The 23,468-nt window shown below is 50.8% G+C and overlaps 1 protein-coding gene across 1 annotated transcript in view; it reads left to right on the top strand.

Annotated features, from left to right (window-relative positions):
* The first annotated feature begins 1,178 nt into the window (after positions 1-1,178).
* Positions 1,179-23,468, top strand: part of arhgef39 (Rho guanine nucleotide exchange factor (GEF) 39) — a 99,095-nt gene continuing 76,805 nt past the window's right edge. The window contains exon 1 of the mRNA XM_064318926.1: positions 1,179-1,372. Coding sequence (XP_064174996.1) covers positions 1,346-1,372 — 27 coding nt within the window. The 5' untranslated portion in view covers positions 1,179-1,345. The remainder of the gene's footprint in view (positions 1,373-23,468) is intronic.

Raw genomic sequence — 23,468 nt, 5'->3', positions numbered from 1 at the left:
GAATCTGCTTTGGCATAAAAACAGCAATTAGGCGGCAGCTTCACGCGGCTTTTGGTTGGGCGCTGTTCCGGATGGAGCGGAGGCTGGTGGAAACGTAGGGATATAAAAGCAAACTACACGTCTTTCCTTTTCCTGCCTTCGCCCCCCGCCCCCTCCCGCCCTCTCCCCTCTGTTTTAAGCTTTAATTGCCTCCTCTCTCTGAAAGGAGGGGGACCCAGGGGAGAGGGCTCTCCTCCTCCAGCGATGATCACTCCAGCGCTGGCGGTCCCGTGAGGAGGATGTGGCGCGTGCATCCCTCTCATCCTGCCTCGCTGCAACCCAGCGGTCCTGATGCAATCTCCACGGCAACTAAGTTCAAATATCCTGCATGTGAGAAAAAAAACAAAAAGAAAAAAAACAAAGGTGCTCTGTAGAAAGGGCTCATTGTGCACTGCGCGGGACGTTAGTTGCGCGGGACGCTAGCTGCGCAGGACGCTATCTGCGTGGGACGCTATCTGCGCGGGACGCTAGCTGTTTTGGACGCTAGCTGCGCGGGACGCTAGCTGTGCGGGACGCTATCTGCGCGGGATGCTAGTTGTTTTGGACGCTAGCTGCGCGGGACGCTATCTGCGCGGGACGTTAGCTGCGCGGGACGCTATGTGCGCGGGACGCTAGTTGTTTTGGACGCTATCTGCGCGGGACGCTAGTTGTTTTGGACGCTAGCTGCGTGGGACGTTAGCAGCGCGGGGTGCTAGCTGTTTTGGACGTTAGCTGCGTGGGACGTTAGCAGCGCGGGGTGGCACTGATCCAGCGGCCCCCTTTTCAAACTCACTATCTGTGAGGAATTACCCGTTTTACCCAAAAAACAGAAATGGCAGCAGAGCAGAGTTTTGTTGACATGGTTTAATCTGGAGGCTCGACCTCACAGTGAAGGGCAGCACAGGATGCAGCCGGGCGGCCCGCCAATCCCTGCCCCTCTCCTGCCTGCCGATCGCTGCCCCTCTCTGGCATCCTGGAGGTGATCTGCGCCTCGATACTGTGACAGAGAGAGAGAGAGAGGCAGAGCCGGCCCGCTCTGTGATGAATCCTTATGAAAGGAGAGTGTTGTGGAATGATTTCCCATTTGGGTTTGGCTCAGATAAGCGCTTTGAAATTGCACGCCTGCCGCCCAACCATATACTTCTGACTGCATTACAGGCCCCTGCAGCCGGACAGGCCCCTGCAGCCGGACAGTCCCCTGCAGCCGGACAGTCCCCTGCAGCCGGACAGTCCCCTGCAGCCGGACAGGCCCCTGCAGCCGGATAGGCCCCTGCAGCGGTACTGCACAGCGAGGGGGACGTGGATTACAGGGAGAACAGGCCCCAGCATGTCATGTGACTGCGCAGACGATCAGGTGAGGAGTGTGGCCGGGGGCGGCGTGGTAATCTGGGGTTTATTGTTTTGTTGATCTCTTTGGGGGGGGTGCAGTGTGCACTCAGAAAGGGGGGCGGGGTAAGGCCTGGATGCATCTCTCTGTCTCTCTGTCCCGGCTGCCAGCCCTGCGGCCATTTTAATATTGTCCCGCTCGTCTCAGCTGGTTAAAAACGGGACAGGAGGAGGAGAGGGACAGAGCTGCCCTCACACGGGTCCGTCTGCAGAACTATCCGGAGGGAGGCCACAGGAAATCAGTCAGAGAGGCTGCGTGTCTCAGCAGCGTTTCCTTAGAAACGGGGACTTCCTGTCTGAGTTACTTTAGCTGTGCTTCGCTGAAGGAGCTGTGGACCCACGCAGTGTGATCTCTTTAGTAACGAGCGTATGCATCAAGACCTCGGGGAGGTTATGAGGTGCCGTTAGAAAATGGTGCTGCCCCCTTGTGGCGCTAGTGCTCTGCACCTTGGCGCTGCAGCGGCTTGTGCCAACGCCGGTCCGATAGGTGCTCGCTTAGGCTGTGCCAAATAGCTGAGTAAAATCACAGATAGTGTAGATCCATTAGTGGGGTCTGTCTGTGCTGAACACACTCACACACACACACACACACACACACTCACACACACACACACACACACACACACACTCACACACACACACACACACACTCACTCACTCACTCACTCACTCACACACACTCACTCACTCACTCACTCACTCACTCACTCACACACACACACTCACACTCACTCACTCACTCACTCACACACACACTCCTTACAGTAGTACGTCTGAGGCACAAACCTGAATGCCCTTGACTTTGTCTAGCAGGGCTTCCCTTGCTCGATGCTATCTCCCATTACTCCCCAGTCCAAGCTGTTTATCACCTAAAAAAATCACTTTTCATTGATTGAATGTTTCAGTAACAGCAGATCACCTGGCACATCAGTGACTTTGAGCTTTTGCTTTGTTTTGGAAAGACTTGAATCACAGCGTAGATATGCAACTGATTTTATACAACCGGCTCGGTGCACGGTCAGAAATGACCCCTCAGAAAGATGAAACTCTCATCCACCTTTGCAGAGGAGTGTTATTTTTTATGATTATTTTTTATGATTATTATTTGATTCACAATTTAAAAATAAATCTTGCCTGAGAGCAGGCGGTGGGGCTGCAGGAAAGGCATAACTCACAGAGTATGGCCCTGGTGGAAACTCCTCTGTGACCCCCCCCCAATCAGAGTTTCATTCATTACCCCTTTCCCTGGGCCGCGCCCCGCGCAAGCCTGAATTATGTTTGGGGGTTTGCCCCCCTGGGGGGGCGGCCCCGCCCCGTCGCCGATCTCAGGGCCCTTCTTAGTACCCCAGGTGCAGATTGCTCCGGGACAGGGCAGCAGGAATTTCTGTCCTCTTCATCACCTTACACACAGATTAATCTGCTCCACAGATACCTCAGCACCCTCCCTCAGCCGAGAGAGAGAGAGAGAGAGAGAGAGAGAGAGAGGACGAGAGAGACGGAGAGAGAGAGAGAGAGAGAGAGAGTGACATTCTACAGCTAATAGAAAAAACAAACAGCATTTGAAGAGAAGCTTGTGTCAGTGAGTAGACTGTGAGAAAGGTGGAAAGGCTAGTTGGGCTGATGTGTGTTTGTGGGGGGAGCGGGGGTAGGGGGCAGTAAAAATTGAAGTATTTCTCACAGTGTTATTAGAAAGGCGAGGGAAGGGCGGCCTGGCGGAGTCTCTGCTTGGATTATGTATACACTTTTATTCAATCATGGCCCGGCTCCCGTATGACAGTTGGTCAATAGTGCAATCTGCCGCTGATCAGAAACGGGCCTATAGCACCGAGAGCCTGGTTTCATCCCCACTGGAGGCTCCCCCAGCACCATACACAAATATAAAGAGCATGTCTCTCCCCCCCGCCCCCCTCCTTCTCCCTGTCCCGTCAGGGGGGAAGGAATCCAAATAAGCCTGTGCTCATCCTTTTCAAAGCAGGTTTATAAAACATTGAGAAACACGTTTCTCCTCTGCTCCCTGGCCTGCTCTGTAGGAAGCAAAGTGGAGTGTAGAGCACAGGGCAGAACACTGTGCTGTAAGGGCGTAGACGCAGTGCGTAGATGCAGCGCTGTGTAAATGCAGTGCGTAAATGCAGTGTGTAGATGCAGCGTAAATGCAGTGTGTAAATGCAGTGCGTAAATGCAGTTTGTAGATGCAGCGTAAATGCAGTGTGTGAATGCAGCGCTGTGTAAATGCAGTGTGTAAATGCAGCGCTGTGTAAATGCAGTGCGTAAATGCAGTGTGTAGATGCAGTGTGTAAATGCAGCGTGAATGCAGTGTGTAGATGCAGTGTGTAATGCAGTGCTGTGTAAATTCAGTGTGTAAATGCAGCACTGTGTAAATGCAGTGCGTAGATGCAGTGTGTAAATGCAGTGTGTAAATGCAGCTCTGTGTAAATGCAGTGCGTAAATGCAGTGTGTGAATGCAGTGTGTAGATGCAGCGTAAATGCAGCGTGTAGATGCAGTGTGTAAATGCAGCACTGTGTAAATGCAGTGTGTAAATGCAGCTCTGTGTAAATGCAGTGCATAGATGCAGTGTGTAAATGCAGCGTGTAGATGCAGTGTGTAAATGCAGCGCTGTGTAAATGCAGTGTGTAGATGCAGCTCTGTGTAAATGCAGTGCGTAGATGCAGTGTGTAGATGCAGTGTGTAAATTCAGTGTGTAAATGCAGCGCTGTGTAAATGCAGTGTGTAAATGCAGCGCTGTGTAAATGCAGTGTGTAAATGCAGTGTGTAGATGCAGTGTGTAGATGCAGCACTGTGTAAATGCAGTGCGTAAATGCAGTGTGTAGATGCAGTGTGTAGATGCAGCAGGAGCAGGCCTGGTCTGTAGCTCAGGCTGAAATGATGTAAAGCCTGGCCCCTCTCCCCATGCTGCTCGGGGAGGTTGGTTAAACTGAAAGGGGGGTAATCAGGACGCAGGGATAATTAACCACAGTCAGCTGATTGATTGGTGGTGACGAGCCAATCAGAGCTCATTATCTTAGGCAAACAAGGCATTTGAGCCCCTTGGTTTAGTGTGATTATCATGCTATGGCTGTCTCAGTGTGCAGAGGCTTAGCGCTGAGCCCTGTCCTGGAACTCGGTATCCCACCAGGCAATGGGGTCCAGCCCGAGACGTGTGTTTAACGGTGACTTTACTCAGACTCAGTATCCCACCAGGCAATGGGGTCCAGCCCGAGACGTGTGTTTAACGGTGACTTTACTCAGACTCAGTATCCCACCAGGCAATGGGGTCCAGCCCGAGACGTGCAGGAATGTGTGCAGCTGCAGTGGTGTGCAGAGGCTCTCTCCACCCCCCACACACACGCTCAGCGCTGTATCCACACACACGCTCAGCGCTGTATCCACACACACGCTCAGCGCTGTATTTAAGCACAATAAAAGCGCTAAGGAGCTCAGGACTTCTGCAGCATGCAGCTTTTCCTGTCTTTCAGGAAGCAGCTTCTGCAAATCATGTTTTACGGATCGCTTCTGCCAAACACGCTCAACTTTTTATTCGGTGTCGTTTTGGAGGAGGGGGGGCGGAAATCAATCAGGGCTTAAAATACGGTGAAAAGTTTTGCCGAGGTGAAACCTTTTTTTTTTTTTGAAATGTAAACACCTAAAATAAGCAAGATGGAGATATTGAGTTGCCCTGTAGTTAAAACTCGGTTATTAAAGTACCGGCTGCATTAAAATTTAAGCCTCCTTTATTGCTTTGAAATCTCTTCCATTTCACTACAGATGTCAGCGGTTCTGTGATGAGTTAACACTTTAGTTTCCAGTGTGCGTGCTTCCGAAACTCTTTCTCCACACAATCCGTCCCACCCTCCCCGCCCCGCTCCTCTTCCACACGCCCTGTCCACCCTCACCACCCCACTCCCCCCCCTCCCCCTCTGCTCCTGCTCCTAAACTGTTTGTGCCCCTGGATCACATTAGAGGAGCCGTCTTACAGTGTCAGGGGACCTCTTGGTTCTCACCGTTTCCCCTTTCGAAAGAGCCGCCTCACTAACACGACCACTCCCATCTCACTAACACGACCACTCCCATCTCACTACACGACCACTCCCCTCTCACTAACACGACCACTCCCATCTCACTAACGCCACTCCCATCTCACTATCACGCCCACTCCCATCTCACTAACACGACCACTCCCATCTCACTACACGACCACTCCCATCTCACTATCACGACCACTCCCATCTCACTATACACGCCACTCCCATCTCACTAACACGACCACTCCCATCTCACTAACACAACCACTCCCATCTCACTAACACGACCACTCCCATCTCACTAACACGACCACTCCCATCTCACTAACACGACCACTCCCCTCTCACTAACACGACCACTCCCATCTCACTAACGCGCCCACTCCCATCTCACTAACACGCCCACTCCCATCTCACTAACACGACCACTCCCATCTCACTAACACGACCACTCCCATCTCACTATCACGACCACTCCCATCTCACTAACACGACCACTCCCATCTCACTAACACGACCACTCCCATCTCACTAACACGACCACTCCCATCTCACTAACACGACCACTCCCATCTCACTAACACGACCACTCCCATCTCACTATCACGACCACTCCCATCTCACTAACACGCCCACTCCCATCTCACTAACACGACCACTCCCATCTCACTAACACGACCACTCCCATCTCACTAACACGACCACTCCCATCTCACTAACCACGACCCTCCTCTCACTAACACGCCCACTCCCATCTCACTAACACGCCCACTCCCATCTCACTATCACGACCACTCCCATCTCACTAACACCACTCCCATCTCACTAACACGACCACTCCCATCTCACTAACACGCCCACTCCCATCTCACTAACACGCCCACTCCCATCTCACTATCACGACCACTCCCATCTCACTAACACCACTCCCATCTCACTAACACGACCACTCCCCTCTCACTAACACGACCACTCCCATCTCACTAACACGCCCACTCCCATCTCACTAACACTCCCATCTCACTAACATGACCACTCCCATCTCACTAACACGACCACTCCCATCTCACTAACACGACCACTCCCATCTCACTAACAACCACTCCCATCTCACTATCACAACCACTCCCATCTCACTATCACGACCACTCCCATCTCACTAACACGCCCACTCCCATCTCACTAACACTCCCATCTCACTAACACGCCCACTCCCATCTCACTAACACGACCACTCCCATCTCACTAACACGACCACTCCCATCTCACTAACAACCACTCCCATCTCACTAACACGACCACTCCCTCTCACTACACGACCACTCCCATCTCACTAACGCCCCACTCCCATCTCACTACCGCCCACTCCCATCTCACTAACACGCCACTCCCATCTCACTAACACGACCACTCCCATCTCACTAACACGACCACTCCCATCTCACTAACACGACCACTCCCATCTCACTATCACGACCACTCCCCTCTCACTAACACGACCACTCCCATCTCACTAACACGACCACTCCCATCTCACTAACACGACCACTCCCCTCTCACTAACACGACCACTCCCATCTCACTAACACGACCACTCCCATCTCACTCCGACTGTCCTCATACCCAAACTGAACCGTCTAGCAGGACGTGAAGGGGGTGTTAGGGGGGTGTGTGCGTGTAGTGCGGTATCACCACGGTTACCTTCTGGGGCAGTTTCCCCCGATACATTGTTCCCGGCTTATGAAAGGGACCCGGTTTCCCAGAGAGCGGTGGTGTGCAGTGAAACCTCAGCACATTACTGTGCTCCTGTGTAATCCCAATAAGAGCGCGGCCTGGCGCATCACAATAAGAGCGCGGCCTGGCGCGTCACAATAAGAGCGCGGCCTGGCGCATCACAATAAGAGCGCGGCCTGGTGCATCACAATAAGAGCGCGGCCTGGTGCTAATAAAGCCCAGCTTGCTGCACGTTTGCGCCGCTCTTCCATTCTAATAAATCTGAGAATAAAGGTAAACTAATGAAAGGGCCCCGGCTCGGCCCCGCACGAGGGCGCGCGATCGGGGAATGTTTGACAAAGTAAGAGCGCGCGTCGCCGGGGCTGGAGGACCTCATTTCCCACCGGCGGAGATATCGCATTATCATTCATATTAAAGCATAACCCGATGGAAACAGAATTACCACGCAATCAATAATGCATTCCAGCCCGGGCTGAGATTCCAGCGTGTCTGATGCTCCGCCCGCAGTTAATGTGGTGCTGCGCCGGCCACTGCAATATCTCTATAAGGGAATTACCTGACTAAATAATCAAATGCTCAGGTAGCTGGGCGGGAGATATTAATCTCGTGTGTAGATGGCTTAATATCGCACAGAACCGGAAAAGAAAAGACCACTAAGCAAATATTTGCGGAGATAGGGGCTTTTATCAGGCATTTTAACTGTTTCAAAACACTGCGTGTCAATAATGGAGAGCTTCATGCGTCGCTCCCGTTCTGCTTTATTGGTGATTTACATATAAATTGCCTTATTTTCGACTCAATAAGGTTTTTCCTCCTTTTTTTTTTTTTTTTTTTAACATGTGTGTTTATGATACACATCTTGTGCTAAGGTGTCGAAAGGGCGAGGGCATAGTTTTAAAATATATCACCGTTGGTTAACCCTTTGTTACCATGGTTATGATAGTTATAGCATTGTAGGGTCATTAACAATATAAAAATAAGACCTATGGCGTTATTACTGAAAAAATACATAAAGTTGATTTGATTTATTTGAGAAGGATGATGGGGATGGTGATGGGTCACTGAATGTCCCCCACACACAGGCAAATAAGCACAAACACACACACACACACACAAACACATGCACACACACAAATGTTAACATACGCAAATATGCACACACACGCATGTAAGCATGCAAAAACGCTTACATGTAAGTGTACACAAATGCATGCGCACATGTATACGAAGTATACAAAGAGCATGCACATATGCATGCACAAATGCACACACGCACGTATATATACATACAAACATGACACACAGACCTTTAGCTTAAAAAAAAAAAACCTGGCTTAGATTTGTCAGCAAACTGAGAAGGACACAGAGACGGAGGATTTGGTCCGGCCTGGAGCCCCGGTGTGTTAAGGGACGTGTTGAGTGAAGAGAAGAGCGAGGTACGGCCTGGAGCCCCGGTGTGTAAGGGACGTGTTGAGTGAAGAGAAGAGCGAGGTACACAGGTGCGGTTGTGTTTCCGGAGTGCCGCGGCAGCGCCGTGTAGGCGGAGGTTAGCGCCTTTCTGAAGGCATTGCGTAATCACTGCACACACAACCAGCAGACAACCGCACGTGTGAAATATAACTGCTCTGAGAGCTCAGCAAATGATTATTAATGGAGGTCTAATGGCGGATTCTCCCCTCCATGCGTGTGTGTGTGTGTGTGTGTGTGTGTGTGTTTGCACATGGACTGAATTAGCATAATTCTTGTTTTAAGAGAACAAATATCACCCCTTGGGCTCCAATTATTTCCATGCATGTGCTTCTCGTGCCTCTAATTGATTTTTATTTGCAATCTGAAAATATTGCGTGTGTCCTCTGCTTTCTGCTCTGCTTTGTTTCTCCCCCTCCCTGCGCGGTGGGTTTCCAGGGCTGGGGGGTCAGGGAGGCCTGCCGCTCAGCTCCCGCTGGGGCTGTCTGCGTTTGGGGGGGGGGGGGGGCAGGGGAGTGGAGACGTTGTTCAGACCCCACCCACCCCACACATCAGCGGCTCGCTTTGATTGGTTGCATTTTGCACAAACTTCATATTTTTCTGGAACGTTCGTACAGAGCAAATTAGCCGAAGAAACAAAGCAGACCTGTGACGCATGACTTAAAAGTTAAAAAATGACGCATACACACACACTCACACACACACACTCACGCACACACACACTCACACACTCACACACACACACACACTCACGCACACTCACACACACTCACACACACACACTCACACACACACACACACACACACTCCACACGCACACACACACACACTCACACCTCACACACCACACACACACACACACACACACACACACACACACACACACTCACACACACACACACACACACACACTCACACACACACTCACACACACAATGGAAAGTCTCTCTTTAATTTGTTAAAAAATGTAAATGTTTCAGTTTCATCATTGTAATGTAATTTGGCTTCTTTCTATTTGACCAACCTGGTGATGCAGTGACCAGCTGCCTCTCCCAGGTACTCCACGCCCAGCCAGTTTCAAATCCCTGACCCAAATCCCAAACTGTCCGCAGACGCACTCGCTCCCACCCCACCTCTCTTTTTATACCTCACCTTTTCACCTCGTGCGTAATTGGCCCAAAGTTGCACGCCCTTCTCAGCCCTCCGCTCTGCTGTGCTTGTTAACAGGAAGGAGATCTCAGCGCGGTTCAGATCTCACAGCAGGCTGTTCGTAGGCATTTATCCATTAAAGCGCGCGATCAGACGCATGGGAGGGTGAGGGTAAGACGCATGAATTATTCACGTGTGACGCTGGCGTACGCACCTCCTCCTGGAACCCGTCTCTCACTCAGGCATGGTTACTCTGCTCACAGGTGTGGTGTGATCAGGGTTTTAGGCATGTTTCTGAAACAGAGCTGTGGCTGAGCATCACGTACATTTTGCCACTGGAAATGAGAGACCAGTATTTCTGCTGCTCCACTGACAGTAGCGCAGGCTGGCGAGAGGCATCGCTCTCTCTCAGGTGCTCATGGGAGTGCGTTTGTAAAGAAGGCTGATCCAGACAGGTAAGAGGGCTTCAGACGCCGTGCAGACTGATGATCACCAGAGTGTCTGACGTGTCTCAGCCCAGCGTGTAAATATTATTTGTATGCGTGAGGAAGCCTGTTCCATAAGACCAGACCAGATGTCCTTTTTTAATTAGGCCCGCCTGCTTTTTTAATGACTTCCAACCCGTTGTATGTGACGGGGAAAGTTTTTGATCTTTCGTCCAGGATTTGCCCCCCCCCCCTTGTCTTTGTTTTGGATTGGCGTGATGTTGGGCCTTCACAGACAGAGCTGGGGCCAGTGACTGTGAAGGATAGCGCCCGTTAAACTCTGCGAATCGCAAGCAGCACGATTAGTGCAATCATTTCAGTGCATGCTATGCACTATTAACAATAACCTTTTGGTTTTAAAAATCTTGTTTTTCAGTCTGTTGTAATGAGCAGTACAGCTTCCTGGTTAGACGCAGGCATCCTTCAGAATGCGACGGAATGTGGCGATGCGCATGCAGGACTGCACGGCTGCACCCACTGCAGGGAACGCATGCCATGCGCCGAACGTCGCATTTCACCGAGTCTCTAATCCGCTCTGAAATTAGCGTGTAAACAAGAACTTTACATGGGGAAAACCCTCCAGAGAATAACAGAGCATTTAGGACTGAGAACGGGGATAGCTGGGCATCAGCATGGAGCGCTGCAGAGGAGGCTGGGAAACGGAGTCTCCAGGGTGTGCAGCACGTGCACACTTTACTGTTATCATGCTCAATTTATGCCTTTCAGAACGGGGCTGCATCTGCTCCTCAGCACATCCAAAAGCATGCCGCATGCCCCCCCCTCCCCGTCCCACCCCCCCGCCTCTCCCTCTTCTCCTCCGCTCCTCCTCTTTCTCTCTGCGGATTAGAGACGGGCCTAAACTTTTCCCTCTTCTTTTCATTTCAACTTCTGTGTATTTAAAAAAGAAAAAAAAGAGAAGAGGTTTGAGAAACAGCGTCCCTTTCCCCAGGAAAATGATTCATTTACAGCGAGCAGAGGGAGGCGGGCGGAGCTGTGATTCCTCTCGGCCCTGGAGCGCAGCGCGGGAGTGTTTGGGAGGGCGTGTTTGGGAGGGTGCGTTTGGGAGGGCGTGTTTGGGAGGGTGCGTTTGGGAGGGTGTGTTTGGGAGGGTGTGTTTGGGAGGGTGCGTTTGGGAGGGTGCGTTTGGGAGGGTGTGTTTGGGAGGGCATGTTTGGGAGGGTGTGTTTGGGAGGGTGCTTTGGAGGGTGTTTGGAGGCGGTTTGGGAGGGCGTGTTTGGGAGGGCGTGTTTGGGAGGGCGTGTTTGGGAGGGAGTGTTTGGGAGGGAGTGTTTGGGAGGGTGCGTTTGGGAGGGTGCGTTTGGGAGGGAGTGTTTGAGAGGGCGTGTTTGGGAGGGTGCGTTTGGGAGGGCGTGTTTGGGAGGGTGCACTCCGGCCTGTGGGTCTCTCCTGGTTTGAAGGCCCAGTTGGCACATGACGTTCTGCATGACATGAGAACTAGAAAGCGATTAAAATAAGTTCTGAACAGCCATTATTGCTCGCTGTAACGAGAGTATAAAATATTATTAATATTTCAGGACAAGCCCTATTTTTTATCTGAAATCCACGACGGGGTTGTTTTTCAAAGGGTTTTAGTCTAGAGTCCATCGGGAGGCTCAATTGACTTTAATCTTGGATTCGTTTGAAAATGTAGAGCCCATTAGTTAACTTTGCGTTTGCTGTGAAGTTCTCAGGCGTTCCCATGAAGAGGCTTTCCTGTGGCTATAGGAGCTCATCGCTGCTTAAACAGCCAGTGACTGTGAGACAGATAGATGGATGGATGGATATGGGAGGGAAGTTAAAATATTTATATTAAACATCTGTTTTTATTTTTTTATATTCCATATTCAGACCTTGAGGTGTGAGAACTCGATTTTCAGCTGTAAGGTACAGAAATCAAATATTTATGCGTTTTGGTAAATAATTTGTGAATTGAGATTCGGCTGTCAGATGGAGGGGCTCCGTGCCGTCCTGGCTGTCTGACAGTGCCTCTGCTACACCGGGCGGACTCTGCTAATTGGCTGAAGGGCCCGTGGCTTTGGGGGGGTCAGAGTCAGGCCTGTAATCAGCTGGAGGAGGGGCCTTCAATAATTCTCTTTGAAATTGGGCGGGTGGTGAAATTGGGACTTCTGGTTTTAATTGCTATCACTCAGCCCCCGTCCCAGTGGACATCAATCAGCCCTCGACCTAATTCACACGCCCTCCCTGACCCCCTAGAGACCACCACCCCACACAGCTCCGACCTGCACCCCACATTACCATACACACACACACACACACACCCCACACAGCTCCACCTGACCCCACTTTACATACACACACACACACACACACCCCACACAGCTCCACCTGACCCCACTTTACATACACACACACACACCCCACACAGCTCCACCTGACCCCACTTTACATACACACACACACACACACACCCCCCCCCACTACATCACACACACCCACACACAGCTCCACTGACCCCACTTTACACAGCTCACCTACCCACACACACACACACACACACAGCTCACCTGACCCCACTTTACATACACACACACACACCCCACACAGCTCCACCTGACCCCACTTTACATACACACACACACACACCCCACACAGCTCCACTGACTTCGGACTCTCCACTTTCTTACACCCTCACAACTACACACACACCACACCACCCAGCCAGCAGCTCTCACCTCCAGCACCCCCCACCTATCCAATAAATACGTCACCCACACACACCCACACACTCACCTGACCCCACTTACATACCACACACACACCCACACACACACCACACACACTCCACCTCCACACATCCACACACACACACACCACACAGCTCCACCTGACCCACTACATACACACACACACACCACACACACACACACACAACCAACTGACCCCACTTACATACAAACACCACAACCCCAACACTCACCTACCCCACACACACACACCACACACCCCACACAGCTCACACCCACACACACACACACACACACACAGGGATTGTGCCGTGGTGCGTGTTTGCTGTGGAGGCGGTGCTCTGGCAGCCATGTTTGTTTTTAGCCGCTCATTAGAGCTGTGCTGCTTATTGGCAGAGCTCGGCCCCCCGCAGCAGCAGCTGCTTCCCCTCGGCAGGTCAGCCCCGCTCTGCGCCTTTCCCTAAATAAATGATGTCATTACGCTGTTCATCACAGGATGAGGGCCTCCTTTAACACACGTCTCCATTAAGGGAAAGTAGGTCAAGCCGTGGGAGCGGCAGTCCAGAAAGAGCTCTTAATAAGTCTCCAAAAACTGCTGAATGAGTACGGCAGACCTTCACTAACCTTCAGTCTGGCCTTCTGCATTTACCTTTATAATAACAACAACAACTACAATAATAACATCAATCACAGTGCACCAATTACAGCACACCAGTCACAGAGCACCAATTACAGCACACCAGTCACAGTGCACCAATTACAGCACACCAGTCACAGAGCACCAATTACAGCACACCAGTCACAGAGCACCAATTACAGCACACCAGTCACAGTGCACCAATTACAGCACACCAGTCATAGAGCACCAATTACAGCACACCAGTCACAGAGCACCAATTACAGCACACCAGTCACAGTGCACCAATTACAGCACACCAGTCATAGAGCACCAATTACAGCACACCAGTCATAGAGCACCAGTCCGGTCTCCTACATATTATGCCTTGGATTGGTTGTGTGTTTGCTTCATGATGCCGTTGCTGTAAGCTGTGCAGGTGTAGGAGCAGGTGTAAGATGCTCGGGTGTAAGGCCTCCAGGCTGCTCTTACTGGACACTCAGGGGCAGTAATGTGCTCCAAACACACACATCCTGCTTCTTCAGCGTCTGTCTCAGGCAGGTCTAACAGGGTCAGCAGCCAGACCACCTAATGCGCCAAGGTCACCTGAGCTGTGTGTGCAGACTTTAGACTGGTTTCAGAGTTGCACAGAATGCAAGGAAACATGCTCAGGTGTGTGTGTGTGTGTGCGTGTGCGTGTGTGTATAGGTGTGTGTGTGTATGAGTGTGTGCGTGTTGGTATAGGTTTGTGTGAGTGTGTGCTGTGTGTAGTGTGTGTTGTAGAGTGCGTATAGGTGTGTGTGTGTGTGTGTGTGTGTGTTGGCGTATAGTGTGTGTATATGGTGTGTGTCTGTGCTATGTGTGTGTGTATGCGTTTGCGTGCTATAGGTGTGTGTGTGTGTGTGTGTGTGTGTATAGGTGTGTGTGTGTGTGTCTGTGCGTATAGGTGTGTGTGTGTTTGTGTGTCTGTGCGTATAGGTGTGTGTGTGTGTGTGTGTGTGTATGAGTGGCGGTTGGACGCGGGTGTTTAAGCTGCTCCTGGCGCAGAGAGGAACGCTAGCGTGAGAGGAGTTCATATCGAACAGCCGCCATCTACTGATGATTCCGCTGCACCCAATTTCTGGCGAAACGCTTGCCATTAAAGCTCCATCAAACAGACATGCAGCCACACAAAGAAGAGCCCATCTCCCAGGGAAACTAATCCAGCGGTGTGCGCTGTAAGCCTGTCAGCTTTTTATTATAACAAGTCATCACTCATTTCGCCACAGATTAAAAGTATGACTAAATTGAGAAAATCCTCTTAGGAATTTGGAATTTAAATAGTGAGTTGGGGGAGTGTTGAGGAAAGATATGTGTGTGTGGGGGGTGAAAATAAATACTAATATACTAGTACTGGGTGTGTGTGTGTGTGTGTGTGCGTTTGGGTGTATAGTGTATATATAGGTTTTATTTTATCAAACACAGAGACACAGCTATATACAGTTATATATTTTTGCTTTTGTTTTTTATGGCATTTGCTGATTTGAGTTGTGTGTGTAAGAGATGGTGCTGATTTGAGATTATAGAGTCATAGCTGATTTGAGATTTGTGTTTAAGAGACAGTGTTGGGGGAAGGAGATCTCCTGCTTTTTAATTGCATTGCCACTGGCAACAAGGTGTAGCAGCAGGGGAATGACAAGTGCTTTCTGTCAGGAATATGGATGCTGGCTCAGTGTGCTGTTTCCAGCACTAGCATTACTCTCTCCCCTGCAGGTGCACTCTACCACCGCATAATTAAAACCCTCTTTAAGCTAAAAGAGCCGCTTCTCACGGACTCCTTTATCTGCTGTCTCTCTCACAGCCCCCACCCCCTTTACCCTCATCCTCTCAAGCCAATACCTGTCCTCTCAAACCGATACCTGTCCTCTCAAACCGATACCTGTCCTCTCCAACCGATACCTGTCCTCTCAAACCGATACCTGTCCTCTCCAACCGATACCTGTCCTCTCAAACCGATACCTGTCCTCTCAAACCGATACCTGTCCTCTCCAACCGATACCTGTCCTCTCAAACCGATACCTGTCCTCTCAAACCGATACCTGTCCTCTCCAACCGATACCTGTCCTCTCAAACCGATACCTGTCCTCTCAAACCAATACCTGTCCTCTCCAACCGCAGTGTTTTTGTTCTCTACGAATATTTCATAATTGTGAACAGTGAACCGTGTAAATGGGTCTTTTGTGGATTATAGTGTTTGTTGTTGTTAGAGTTAGGCTGGTGCGGGTATGTGTATGTGTGGGCTTGTGTGTGTGTGTGTGTGTGTCTGCCTCCTGCCCTCGAGTACGCCCCCCCCCCCCCCAATCTCATCTGATCTCAGATCGGACCCCAGGGGAAGGGGCTGCTGGGTAGGATCTGTCTGGCTGGCGTCTCGCAATCAGTGATGGAGTTTCAGACCCTTCAGCACCCACGGCCATGGAGATATATAACAGGGTCAGAGCGCAGTCTGAGCGCAGGGTCTGAGCGCGGTCAGAGCGCAGTCTGAGCACAGGGTCAGAGCGCAGTCTGAGCGCAGGGTCAGAGCGCAGTCTGAGCACAGTCTGAGCGCAGTCTGAGCGCAGTCTGAGGCAGGGTCAAAGCACAGTCTGAGCGCAGGGTCAGAACGCAGTCTGAGCGCAGGGTCAGAGCCCAGCGCTGTGTCAGAGCGCAGCGCAGACTCAGGGTCCGAGGATGCAGCTGCTTCTCACTCCTCACAGGTGTGTACCTGTAGAGCTGAGGCTGCAGGTATGCTCTTCCTGCTCCTGTCTGACATCCAGATGAAAAAACTCAATGGTGGAAATTTTATCGTTTCAGAACAAATGTGACAGCAAATAAGATACAAATGGAAAATCTTTCATCAGTTATCTTTCATAATGATCTCAGACAACTTACTTTTCAGAGATAGAGGCCCTAAGCTCTGTACTATATTGTAACTGACTGATACTTTAAACCAATGAGGAAGGAGCTAGGCCTGAGTGAAGGGTGGCAGCCCCGCCCATCACCCCCCTGCAGCATCCTTACTGACCTGCAGCTGCGCCTGAGTTACATCCAGACACGTCTCACCCCAGGCTGCTCTGCTGCTGTTAGGCCAACGCAGAAAGTATATACTTTCCCCGCAATGAGCGGACAGCCTTAGCCAGCGAAAACTGGGAGAGCTGCAGAGAGAGATAGAGAGAGAGAGAGACGGAGAGGAGCAGTTCCAGCTGATTCCAGCTTATGGTGCATTTCCAATTTCACCCAAACTTAATTTCCTTTGAGTGACTCTCACCCCCCCCCCCCCACCATCCCCCCCCAGCACTAATTAGGTGTGGAGCCCAGACAACAGCAGAGGAACAGGTCCAGTTAATTTCCACAAGCAAATTACCTTTAGATTATGGTAAGCAATATTTTGTGCCAGGCAACTTTATTGCTGATTAGCAATTAGCCGAAGCTAGCAGCAGCTGAAGTGCTAATGTTTAATTTGCTGTTGTAATTACATACAGTGTTGTGGCTGAGGCGGGGGGGCGGGGGGGGCGGCGGACTGAAACGTATGGATTTCTGCTTAATTCCCTTTCCTTTGCGGCCTGCCAGGCTGCAGGTAGCGGGCATTAGTAACGCTGCTCTTCAGTCACGGCCGGGGAGGAGGAGCGCTGGAGCCGCTGCTCGGCTGCTGCTCCCGGGCCTCGCTGCTCGGCTGCTGCTCCCGGGCCTCGCTGCTCGGCTGCTGCTCCCGGGCCTCGCTGCTCGGCTGCTGCTCCCGGGCCTCGCTGCTCGGCTGCTGCTCCCGGGCCTCGCTGCTCGGCTGCTGCTCCCGGGCCTCGCTGCTCGGCTGCTGCTCCCGGGCCTCGCTGCTCGGCTGCTGCTCCCGGGCCTCGCCCGCAAAGCCACCCCTGGAATTTCACGCCCGGGTTTGAGTAATTACTATATTCTCTGTGACAACAAAGCCGTTTGATTTGTGCCCGCGATCTGTGGGCCTGGGGGCGGGGGGGCGGGGGGGGGGGGTGGCTGAGGGGGGGCCACTGAGGGGGTTCTCTGGCCTCACCCTCCTCCCGTAATGGCTGACGTCTCCATTTAAGGGTCGATCGCCTCGCTGGCGCTGTAATAATGCTGTTTGTAATGAGACATAGTCTCTGTCACTCAGGCAAGAAAAAAAAACCATAATGAAAATCAAATGCCTGTTCAAATTTCCTATTTTTTAATCTTACGATATTATCATGTCACATTCTCCATCAAACTCAAATGAAATGGTATAGAGCGAATAAAATGTCTGTGGACACAAAGCCAGGTTAGGCCAATTACCCCTTAGCCGTCTGATTGGATGATAACATACTCAGTGCTTCCTCTTTCCTTCACCAATACATTCTAATACTGAAGGCGGTTATACAATGTTTCATGTTCGGAAATTATTATAACTGACGTTTAATTTTCACCGGCGCATGCACGTACGGAGAGTTATCTCCGAGAGACAGCACGGGAAACTGCTCAGAGCCATTTTAACTGCCGCATTTTAACTGCTACAAAGAGCATAAAAGTGATAGATCTGTGTTTACCGGTGAAAATCTTCATTGCAATGTTAGATCCAGACAGTCGTAATCTGTACAATTACTGACTGTGAACTATGTAACCACATGGTGTTGTTATAACTGAGTGTATACATATTGTACAAGGTCTTGGCATAATATTTTAGAAGCCTTTAATTAAATGTGCATTTATAGCTGATTCGAGATCACAATCTGAAAGTCATTGGGTACATGGATACATTCATTTAAGCGATTTACTGGTACACTTAAAAGCATTTTCACAGTGTGTGCAGTGTCAGTGAGACCAGAGAGACATTTGTGTGTGTTTAAAAGTGTAAGTCCACTGACAGTGAGATCACCTGAGGTTCTGCTGTTGTTGTTTTTCTGCTGTGGTAGCAAACGGTCCAGACAGTGTCATCATGGCTTTCAGACGACGTCATTAGCGCTATCAGCTAGCAGCTCGCTAACGCAGCTCATTGCGTTTATGTGAAAAACACTTAGCGCAGCCGGCTATGGCCGCGCTATCTCTGCAGCGAGCACATTTTTAAGCAGATCCATTAGTCGGCATTATGTGCTGCTATCTAGCGAGCACAAGTCAAGCTGCCATTGTTTATGCTTGGCCTCCTTGCTACAGTCTGCCTTCAGTGGGCCTTTGCTGTGTATAAGAGCTGAGGAGAGAGGGAGAGAGAGAGAGGGGGATTTTCCTCCTCTTGTTACCAAAGAGCAACTCATCTGATCAATTGGGCCAAATCTGGCCCCACAGAAGTACCATCCTGCCCTTTGACCTCTGTGTGACCTCTGTGTGAGTGTGATGTGTCAGAGGGTGACTGCAGAAGCACATCCTGTCCTGCCTCCAGGGACAGAATAAATAATCAGAGACTGTGCGTGTTTAAGGACACAGGTACAGCCACCTGATTCAGTCCGTTTGATCCCTTGTACACGTCTGGTCTGTATGTGGTGTTTTAATAAAGAATGTGGCTGCAGAAGGAGGTGTTTGCAGTGCAGAAGGAGGTGTTTGCAGTGCAGAAGGAGGTGTTTGCAGTGCAGGAGGAGGTGTTTGCAGTGCAGAAGGAGGTGTTTGCAGTGCAGAGCTCTCCTCTTATGTCTTGGTATTGCGTGATGCCTTGGCCTTGTGTGTAAACAGCAGCAGATCTCCCAGAAGGCCGTTCACCGTGTCCCCAGAGAGCCTGTAATCGCTCGGGGTGCTCATTTAAATGGAAGCCCGCTTGTGGGCTGTGTTCTGCTGATCTCTGGGGTGCTGGGAAATCGCCCTTGGGTAGCGTCTGGAACACGGCCTCGTTAAAAAGTGCAATCAGCACAGAAAGCCCGGCCTTTCCCCAAAAGAGAGGCCAGGCGTTCTGACAAACGCTCCTCACGTCTCTGAGAAAACTGCTTATGGGCCGGCTAAAAATTACACATGAATTATTTTATTATCAAACCCCTCAAAATTCCTCAAAATAGAGTGTCTGTATGCCTCATTTTATTCGATCCCCTTCCCAAAAAACAATAACTTTGTTTTCAGTGGAGGAGAATCATTTATTTTGTATGAAAAATTAATGCCATTACTTAAAATACAAAAAGAAGAAAACATTTTATTATGCTGTAGCAGAAAGACATTCAACCCGAATGCTAATGTAGAACATAAAAATGCTATCATAAACAGACTCACTCAGTATTAAAACACAAGGGGGTTTCCTTTGTTTGGCATACATTAATTTATAGAACTGGATATATTAGTCAAGCTTTTGATGTCATGTGCCTTACAATAACACTGTCACACTCGAGATTCAAACCTGCAACCTCCTTGTGTCAACTCAGTTCCTTCCCCTCTGATGAGGTCACACTAGAGCAGAGCAGCAATTAGCAGGAAGACCTGAAGCTACATTAGAGGCTCAAAGGACGAGATGATACTGCAGTACTGCAATAGACTCATACACACGCACATGCACACACACGCACACGCACACGCACACACACACACGCACACACAGGACGAGATGATACTGCAGTACTGCAATAGACGCTCATACACACGCACACACACACACACGCACACACACGCACACACACACACACGCACACACACACACACGCACACACACACGCACACACACACACACGCACACACACACACACACACACACACACATACACACACACACACACACACACACACACACACGCGCACACACACACACGCACACACGCACACGCACACGCACATATGCATGCACGCAGACACACACACGCACACTAACACAAACACAAATGCACATCGGTTATGCCTTGTTTGAGAGACCAGAGTTTAGGCCAGACTGGTTGTGTTTCAGATTGCCTTTACAAATCAATATTTTTCAGACCAATTTCTGGAAGGAAATTTAATGAACGCTCTTTAAAAAGCCAACCTTTCAGATTCTCTGAGATGGAGGCCACGAAATCGGATTTATTTAATTGTGGAAAGTTATGACTGAATGTGTGTATTCGGTATTTATGCGATTGAAAAGTAAAATGAAAGTAAGATGAAGCAAGGTCTTTAAACTAAGAAATAACTCAGTTTTTCCTTTCAAAAAAAAATCTGCTGTATTGGCCAATCCATAGCATGGAGGATTATTATTGACAAGCAGATTTATGGAGCATTCCAAACAGTTTCCCGTCGTGCTGGCTGTATTTCTGTGTGATGGGTGGAGAGAGAGAGCGATCCGAGCGGAGGCCTGCTGTAATTATTCCCCAGAGGAAAGGGGGAGGAGTCTTTCAGCCGCACGCGCCTGACCTGGAAGTTTCCTCTGGAGCCGAGCGTCAGATGGCGTTCCAGGTGTTGATGGGATGCAGGTGAGGGTGCGTTTACGCTTTGAGTCGAGCAGCGCGGCTGCATCCTGTCCCCCTCCCCCGCTCGCTTCAAAGTCCGCAAACCAAGTTTTCAAACCCGCGCCGGTGCGTTTGCCCACACTCCTGGGAGCCGCTGTGCGGAAGAAGGGCTTCTGGAAACTTCTCACTCATCTCCACACAGACTGACAGGCCGTCGGTTCAAAGCCACGCTCTCTTTATTTTATATTTTATTTTATTTACACCGGTGTGGAATTTCAATTCTGTTATTTCACATAAGAGTGTGGAAATGAAAGGTAGTCGCACAGTGACTCCCCGTCACTCACTCTGTTCCCCTGCAAGCAGCGCGCGCCGCGAAGCTAGCACAAACAACGGCGGATCAAGGAGCCCGGCACACAAACCCCACCATTCTTATGCACGTCAGACTCCATGCTGAACAACGCTGGAAAACAGCCCTAAGTGCCTGTGAAAGAAAGTGTGTGCAGGAACGTGAGTCCTCATTCTCCAGCAGTATTGATCAGAATTAGCCTCCTCCTGAGCCTCCACACCAGCTTGGCTAGAGTACAGGCCTGAGAGAGAAGAGCCTAGCCCTGAACTACTGAGCCTAGCCCTGCGCTACTGAGCCTAGCCCTGAACTACTGAGCCTAGCCCTGCGCTACTGAGCCTAGCCCTGCGCTACTGAGCCTAGCCCTGCGCTACTGAGCCTAGCCCTGAACTACTGAGCCTAGCCCTGCGCTACTGAGCCTAGCCCTGCGCTACTGAGCGTAGCCCTGCATTACTGAGCCTAGCCCTGTGCTACTGAGCCTAGCCCTGTGCTACTGAGCCTGGCCCTGTGCTACTGAGCCTAGCCCTGTGCTACTGAGCCTGGCCCTGTGCTACTGAGGGTGGAGCAGGGCCACTGTAGGCCAGACATTCAGAGCTAGAGCCTCCCATCCTCTCTTCCTCTCTTTCACTGGTGTCCTCTCCTTTCTCTCATTCCTCTCCCTTCTCTCTGTCCCTCACTGTGTCTCTCACCCTTTCTCTCTCTCTCTCTGTCCCTGGCTGTTTCTTGCACCCTTTCTCTCTCTGTCCTCCTCTGTCTCTTCCTTTCCTTTTGCCATTTTCTCCCTGACATTCTCTCTACCCTCTCTCACTTTTCTCCATTTCCCTTATCTCTCTTTCTCAACCCTTATCCTTTCTTTTTGCCCTTTCTCTTCTGCTATTCCCCTTCTTTACACCTATTCTTTCTCTCTTTGTTCTTTCGCTCTGTATCCTCCTCTCCCCCCTTCATCCCCCCGTCTCTCTCCCTCCCCGTTCCCTCTCTGTTCTTCCTGATTAGTAGTAAAAGAGCAAATATTTTCCCTGTGTTCACCAGGTTAGATCCCCATTTAATTAAACTGGCTCATTATGTTGCTATCTGATTAGTGGGGGAAGAATCAATTATTCAGTCCACAAACAGGCCGGCGGAGCTGGGGGTGTGTGCCGAGTCCAAGGACACTAATTAGCTACAAAGCAAGCGGAGAACTTTCTGTAAGTGCAGGCAGGCCCGCATGCAGGACACGCGCCGAGTTTGGGCTGGGGGGGGCTGCTGCTCCAGTTGCGAGGAGGGGGCGGAGTCGGTGGACTCTTCCCTTAATAAGCGGGACGGGGCGCTGGTTAGCGGGTCAGGACGCAGGCGGCTGATGCGTGAGCGCCCGCGGAACGCTCGGGGGACTCGCCAGCGCGAGGAGCGCCGCGCTGCTTCTGTTCCCCACTATCAAACGCCGGGCAATTATCCAAATTATTGACAGCAGATTTCTCATTTCAGCTGCAAATTAAGGCTATTAATGAAGCTTTCTGATGCAAAAGTGACTAATTAACGAACAGAGAGAAGCTCTGAAGCCACGATATCAAAAACCCCAGTCCGCCCCATATTGTGGAAACACAGGGGAACTAATTAGTTTAATTATCAAAACAGCTAATTAAAATTACACAGTTGCCTAATTAGTTCTGTACTTCTTGCTCCTGTCTCCCTCTCCCCCTCTCCTTCTCTCTCTCCTCTCTCCTCTCTCTCTCTCTCTCTCTAATTGACAGGATGGAGGTAAATAGGTGTGTAAGATTGGGGAGGAGAGAGAGGAGAGCAGCCGGAATGGCTGAATATTTTAGCTGATATCTCCTGTTGTGGCAGAATGTTAACAGGAAAATAAATGACTCTCATCCCTCCGGTGAGCCGCTCCAGATCTTCTGCACACGACGCTGCCCTTGGTGTGGCCGAGCGACCGGGAGGGAGAGCGTGTGAGCGGGAGAGCGACCGGGAGGGAGAGCGTCTGAGCGGGAGAGCGTGTGAGCGGGAGAGCGACCGGGGGAGAGCGACCGGGAGGAGAGGTCTGAGCGGGAGAGGACCGGGAGGGAGAGCGTCTGAGTGTGGAGCACGGGCGGGAGAGCGACCGGAGGGAGAGCGTGTGAGCGACCGGGCGGGAGAGCGTGTGAGCGGGAGAGCGACCGGGCGGGAGAGCGTCTGAGCGGGAGAGCAACCGGGCGGGAGAGCGACCGGGAGGAGAGCATCTGAGTGGGAGAGCGACCGGGCGGGAGA

This window comes from Anguilla rostrata, chromosome 19, assembly GCF_018555375.3.
Source record: "Anguilla rostrata isolate EN2019 chromosome 19, ASM1855537v3, whole genome shotgun sequence".
NCBI lineage: Eukaryota > Metazoa > Chordata > Actinopteri > Anguilliformes > Anguillidae > Anguilla > Anguilla rostrata.
This window is presented reverse-complemented; position numbering and strand designations above follow the sequence as displayed.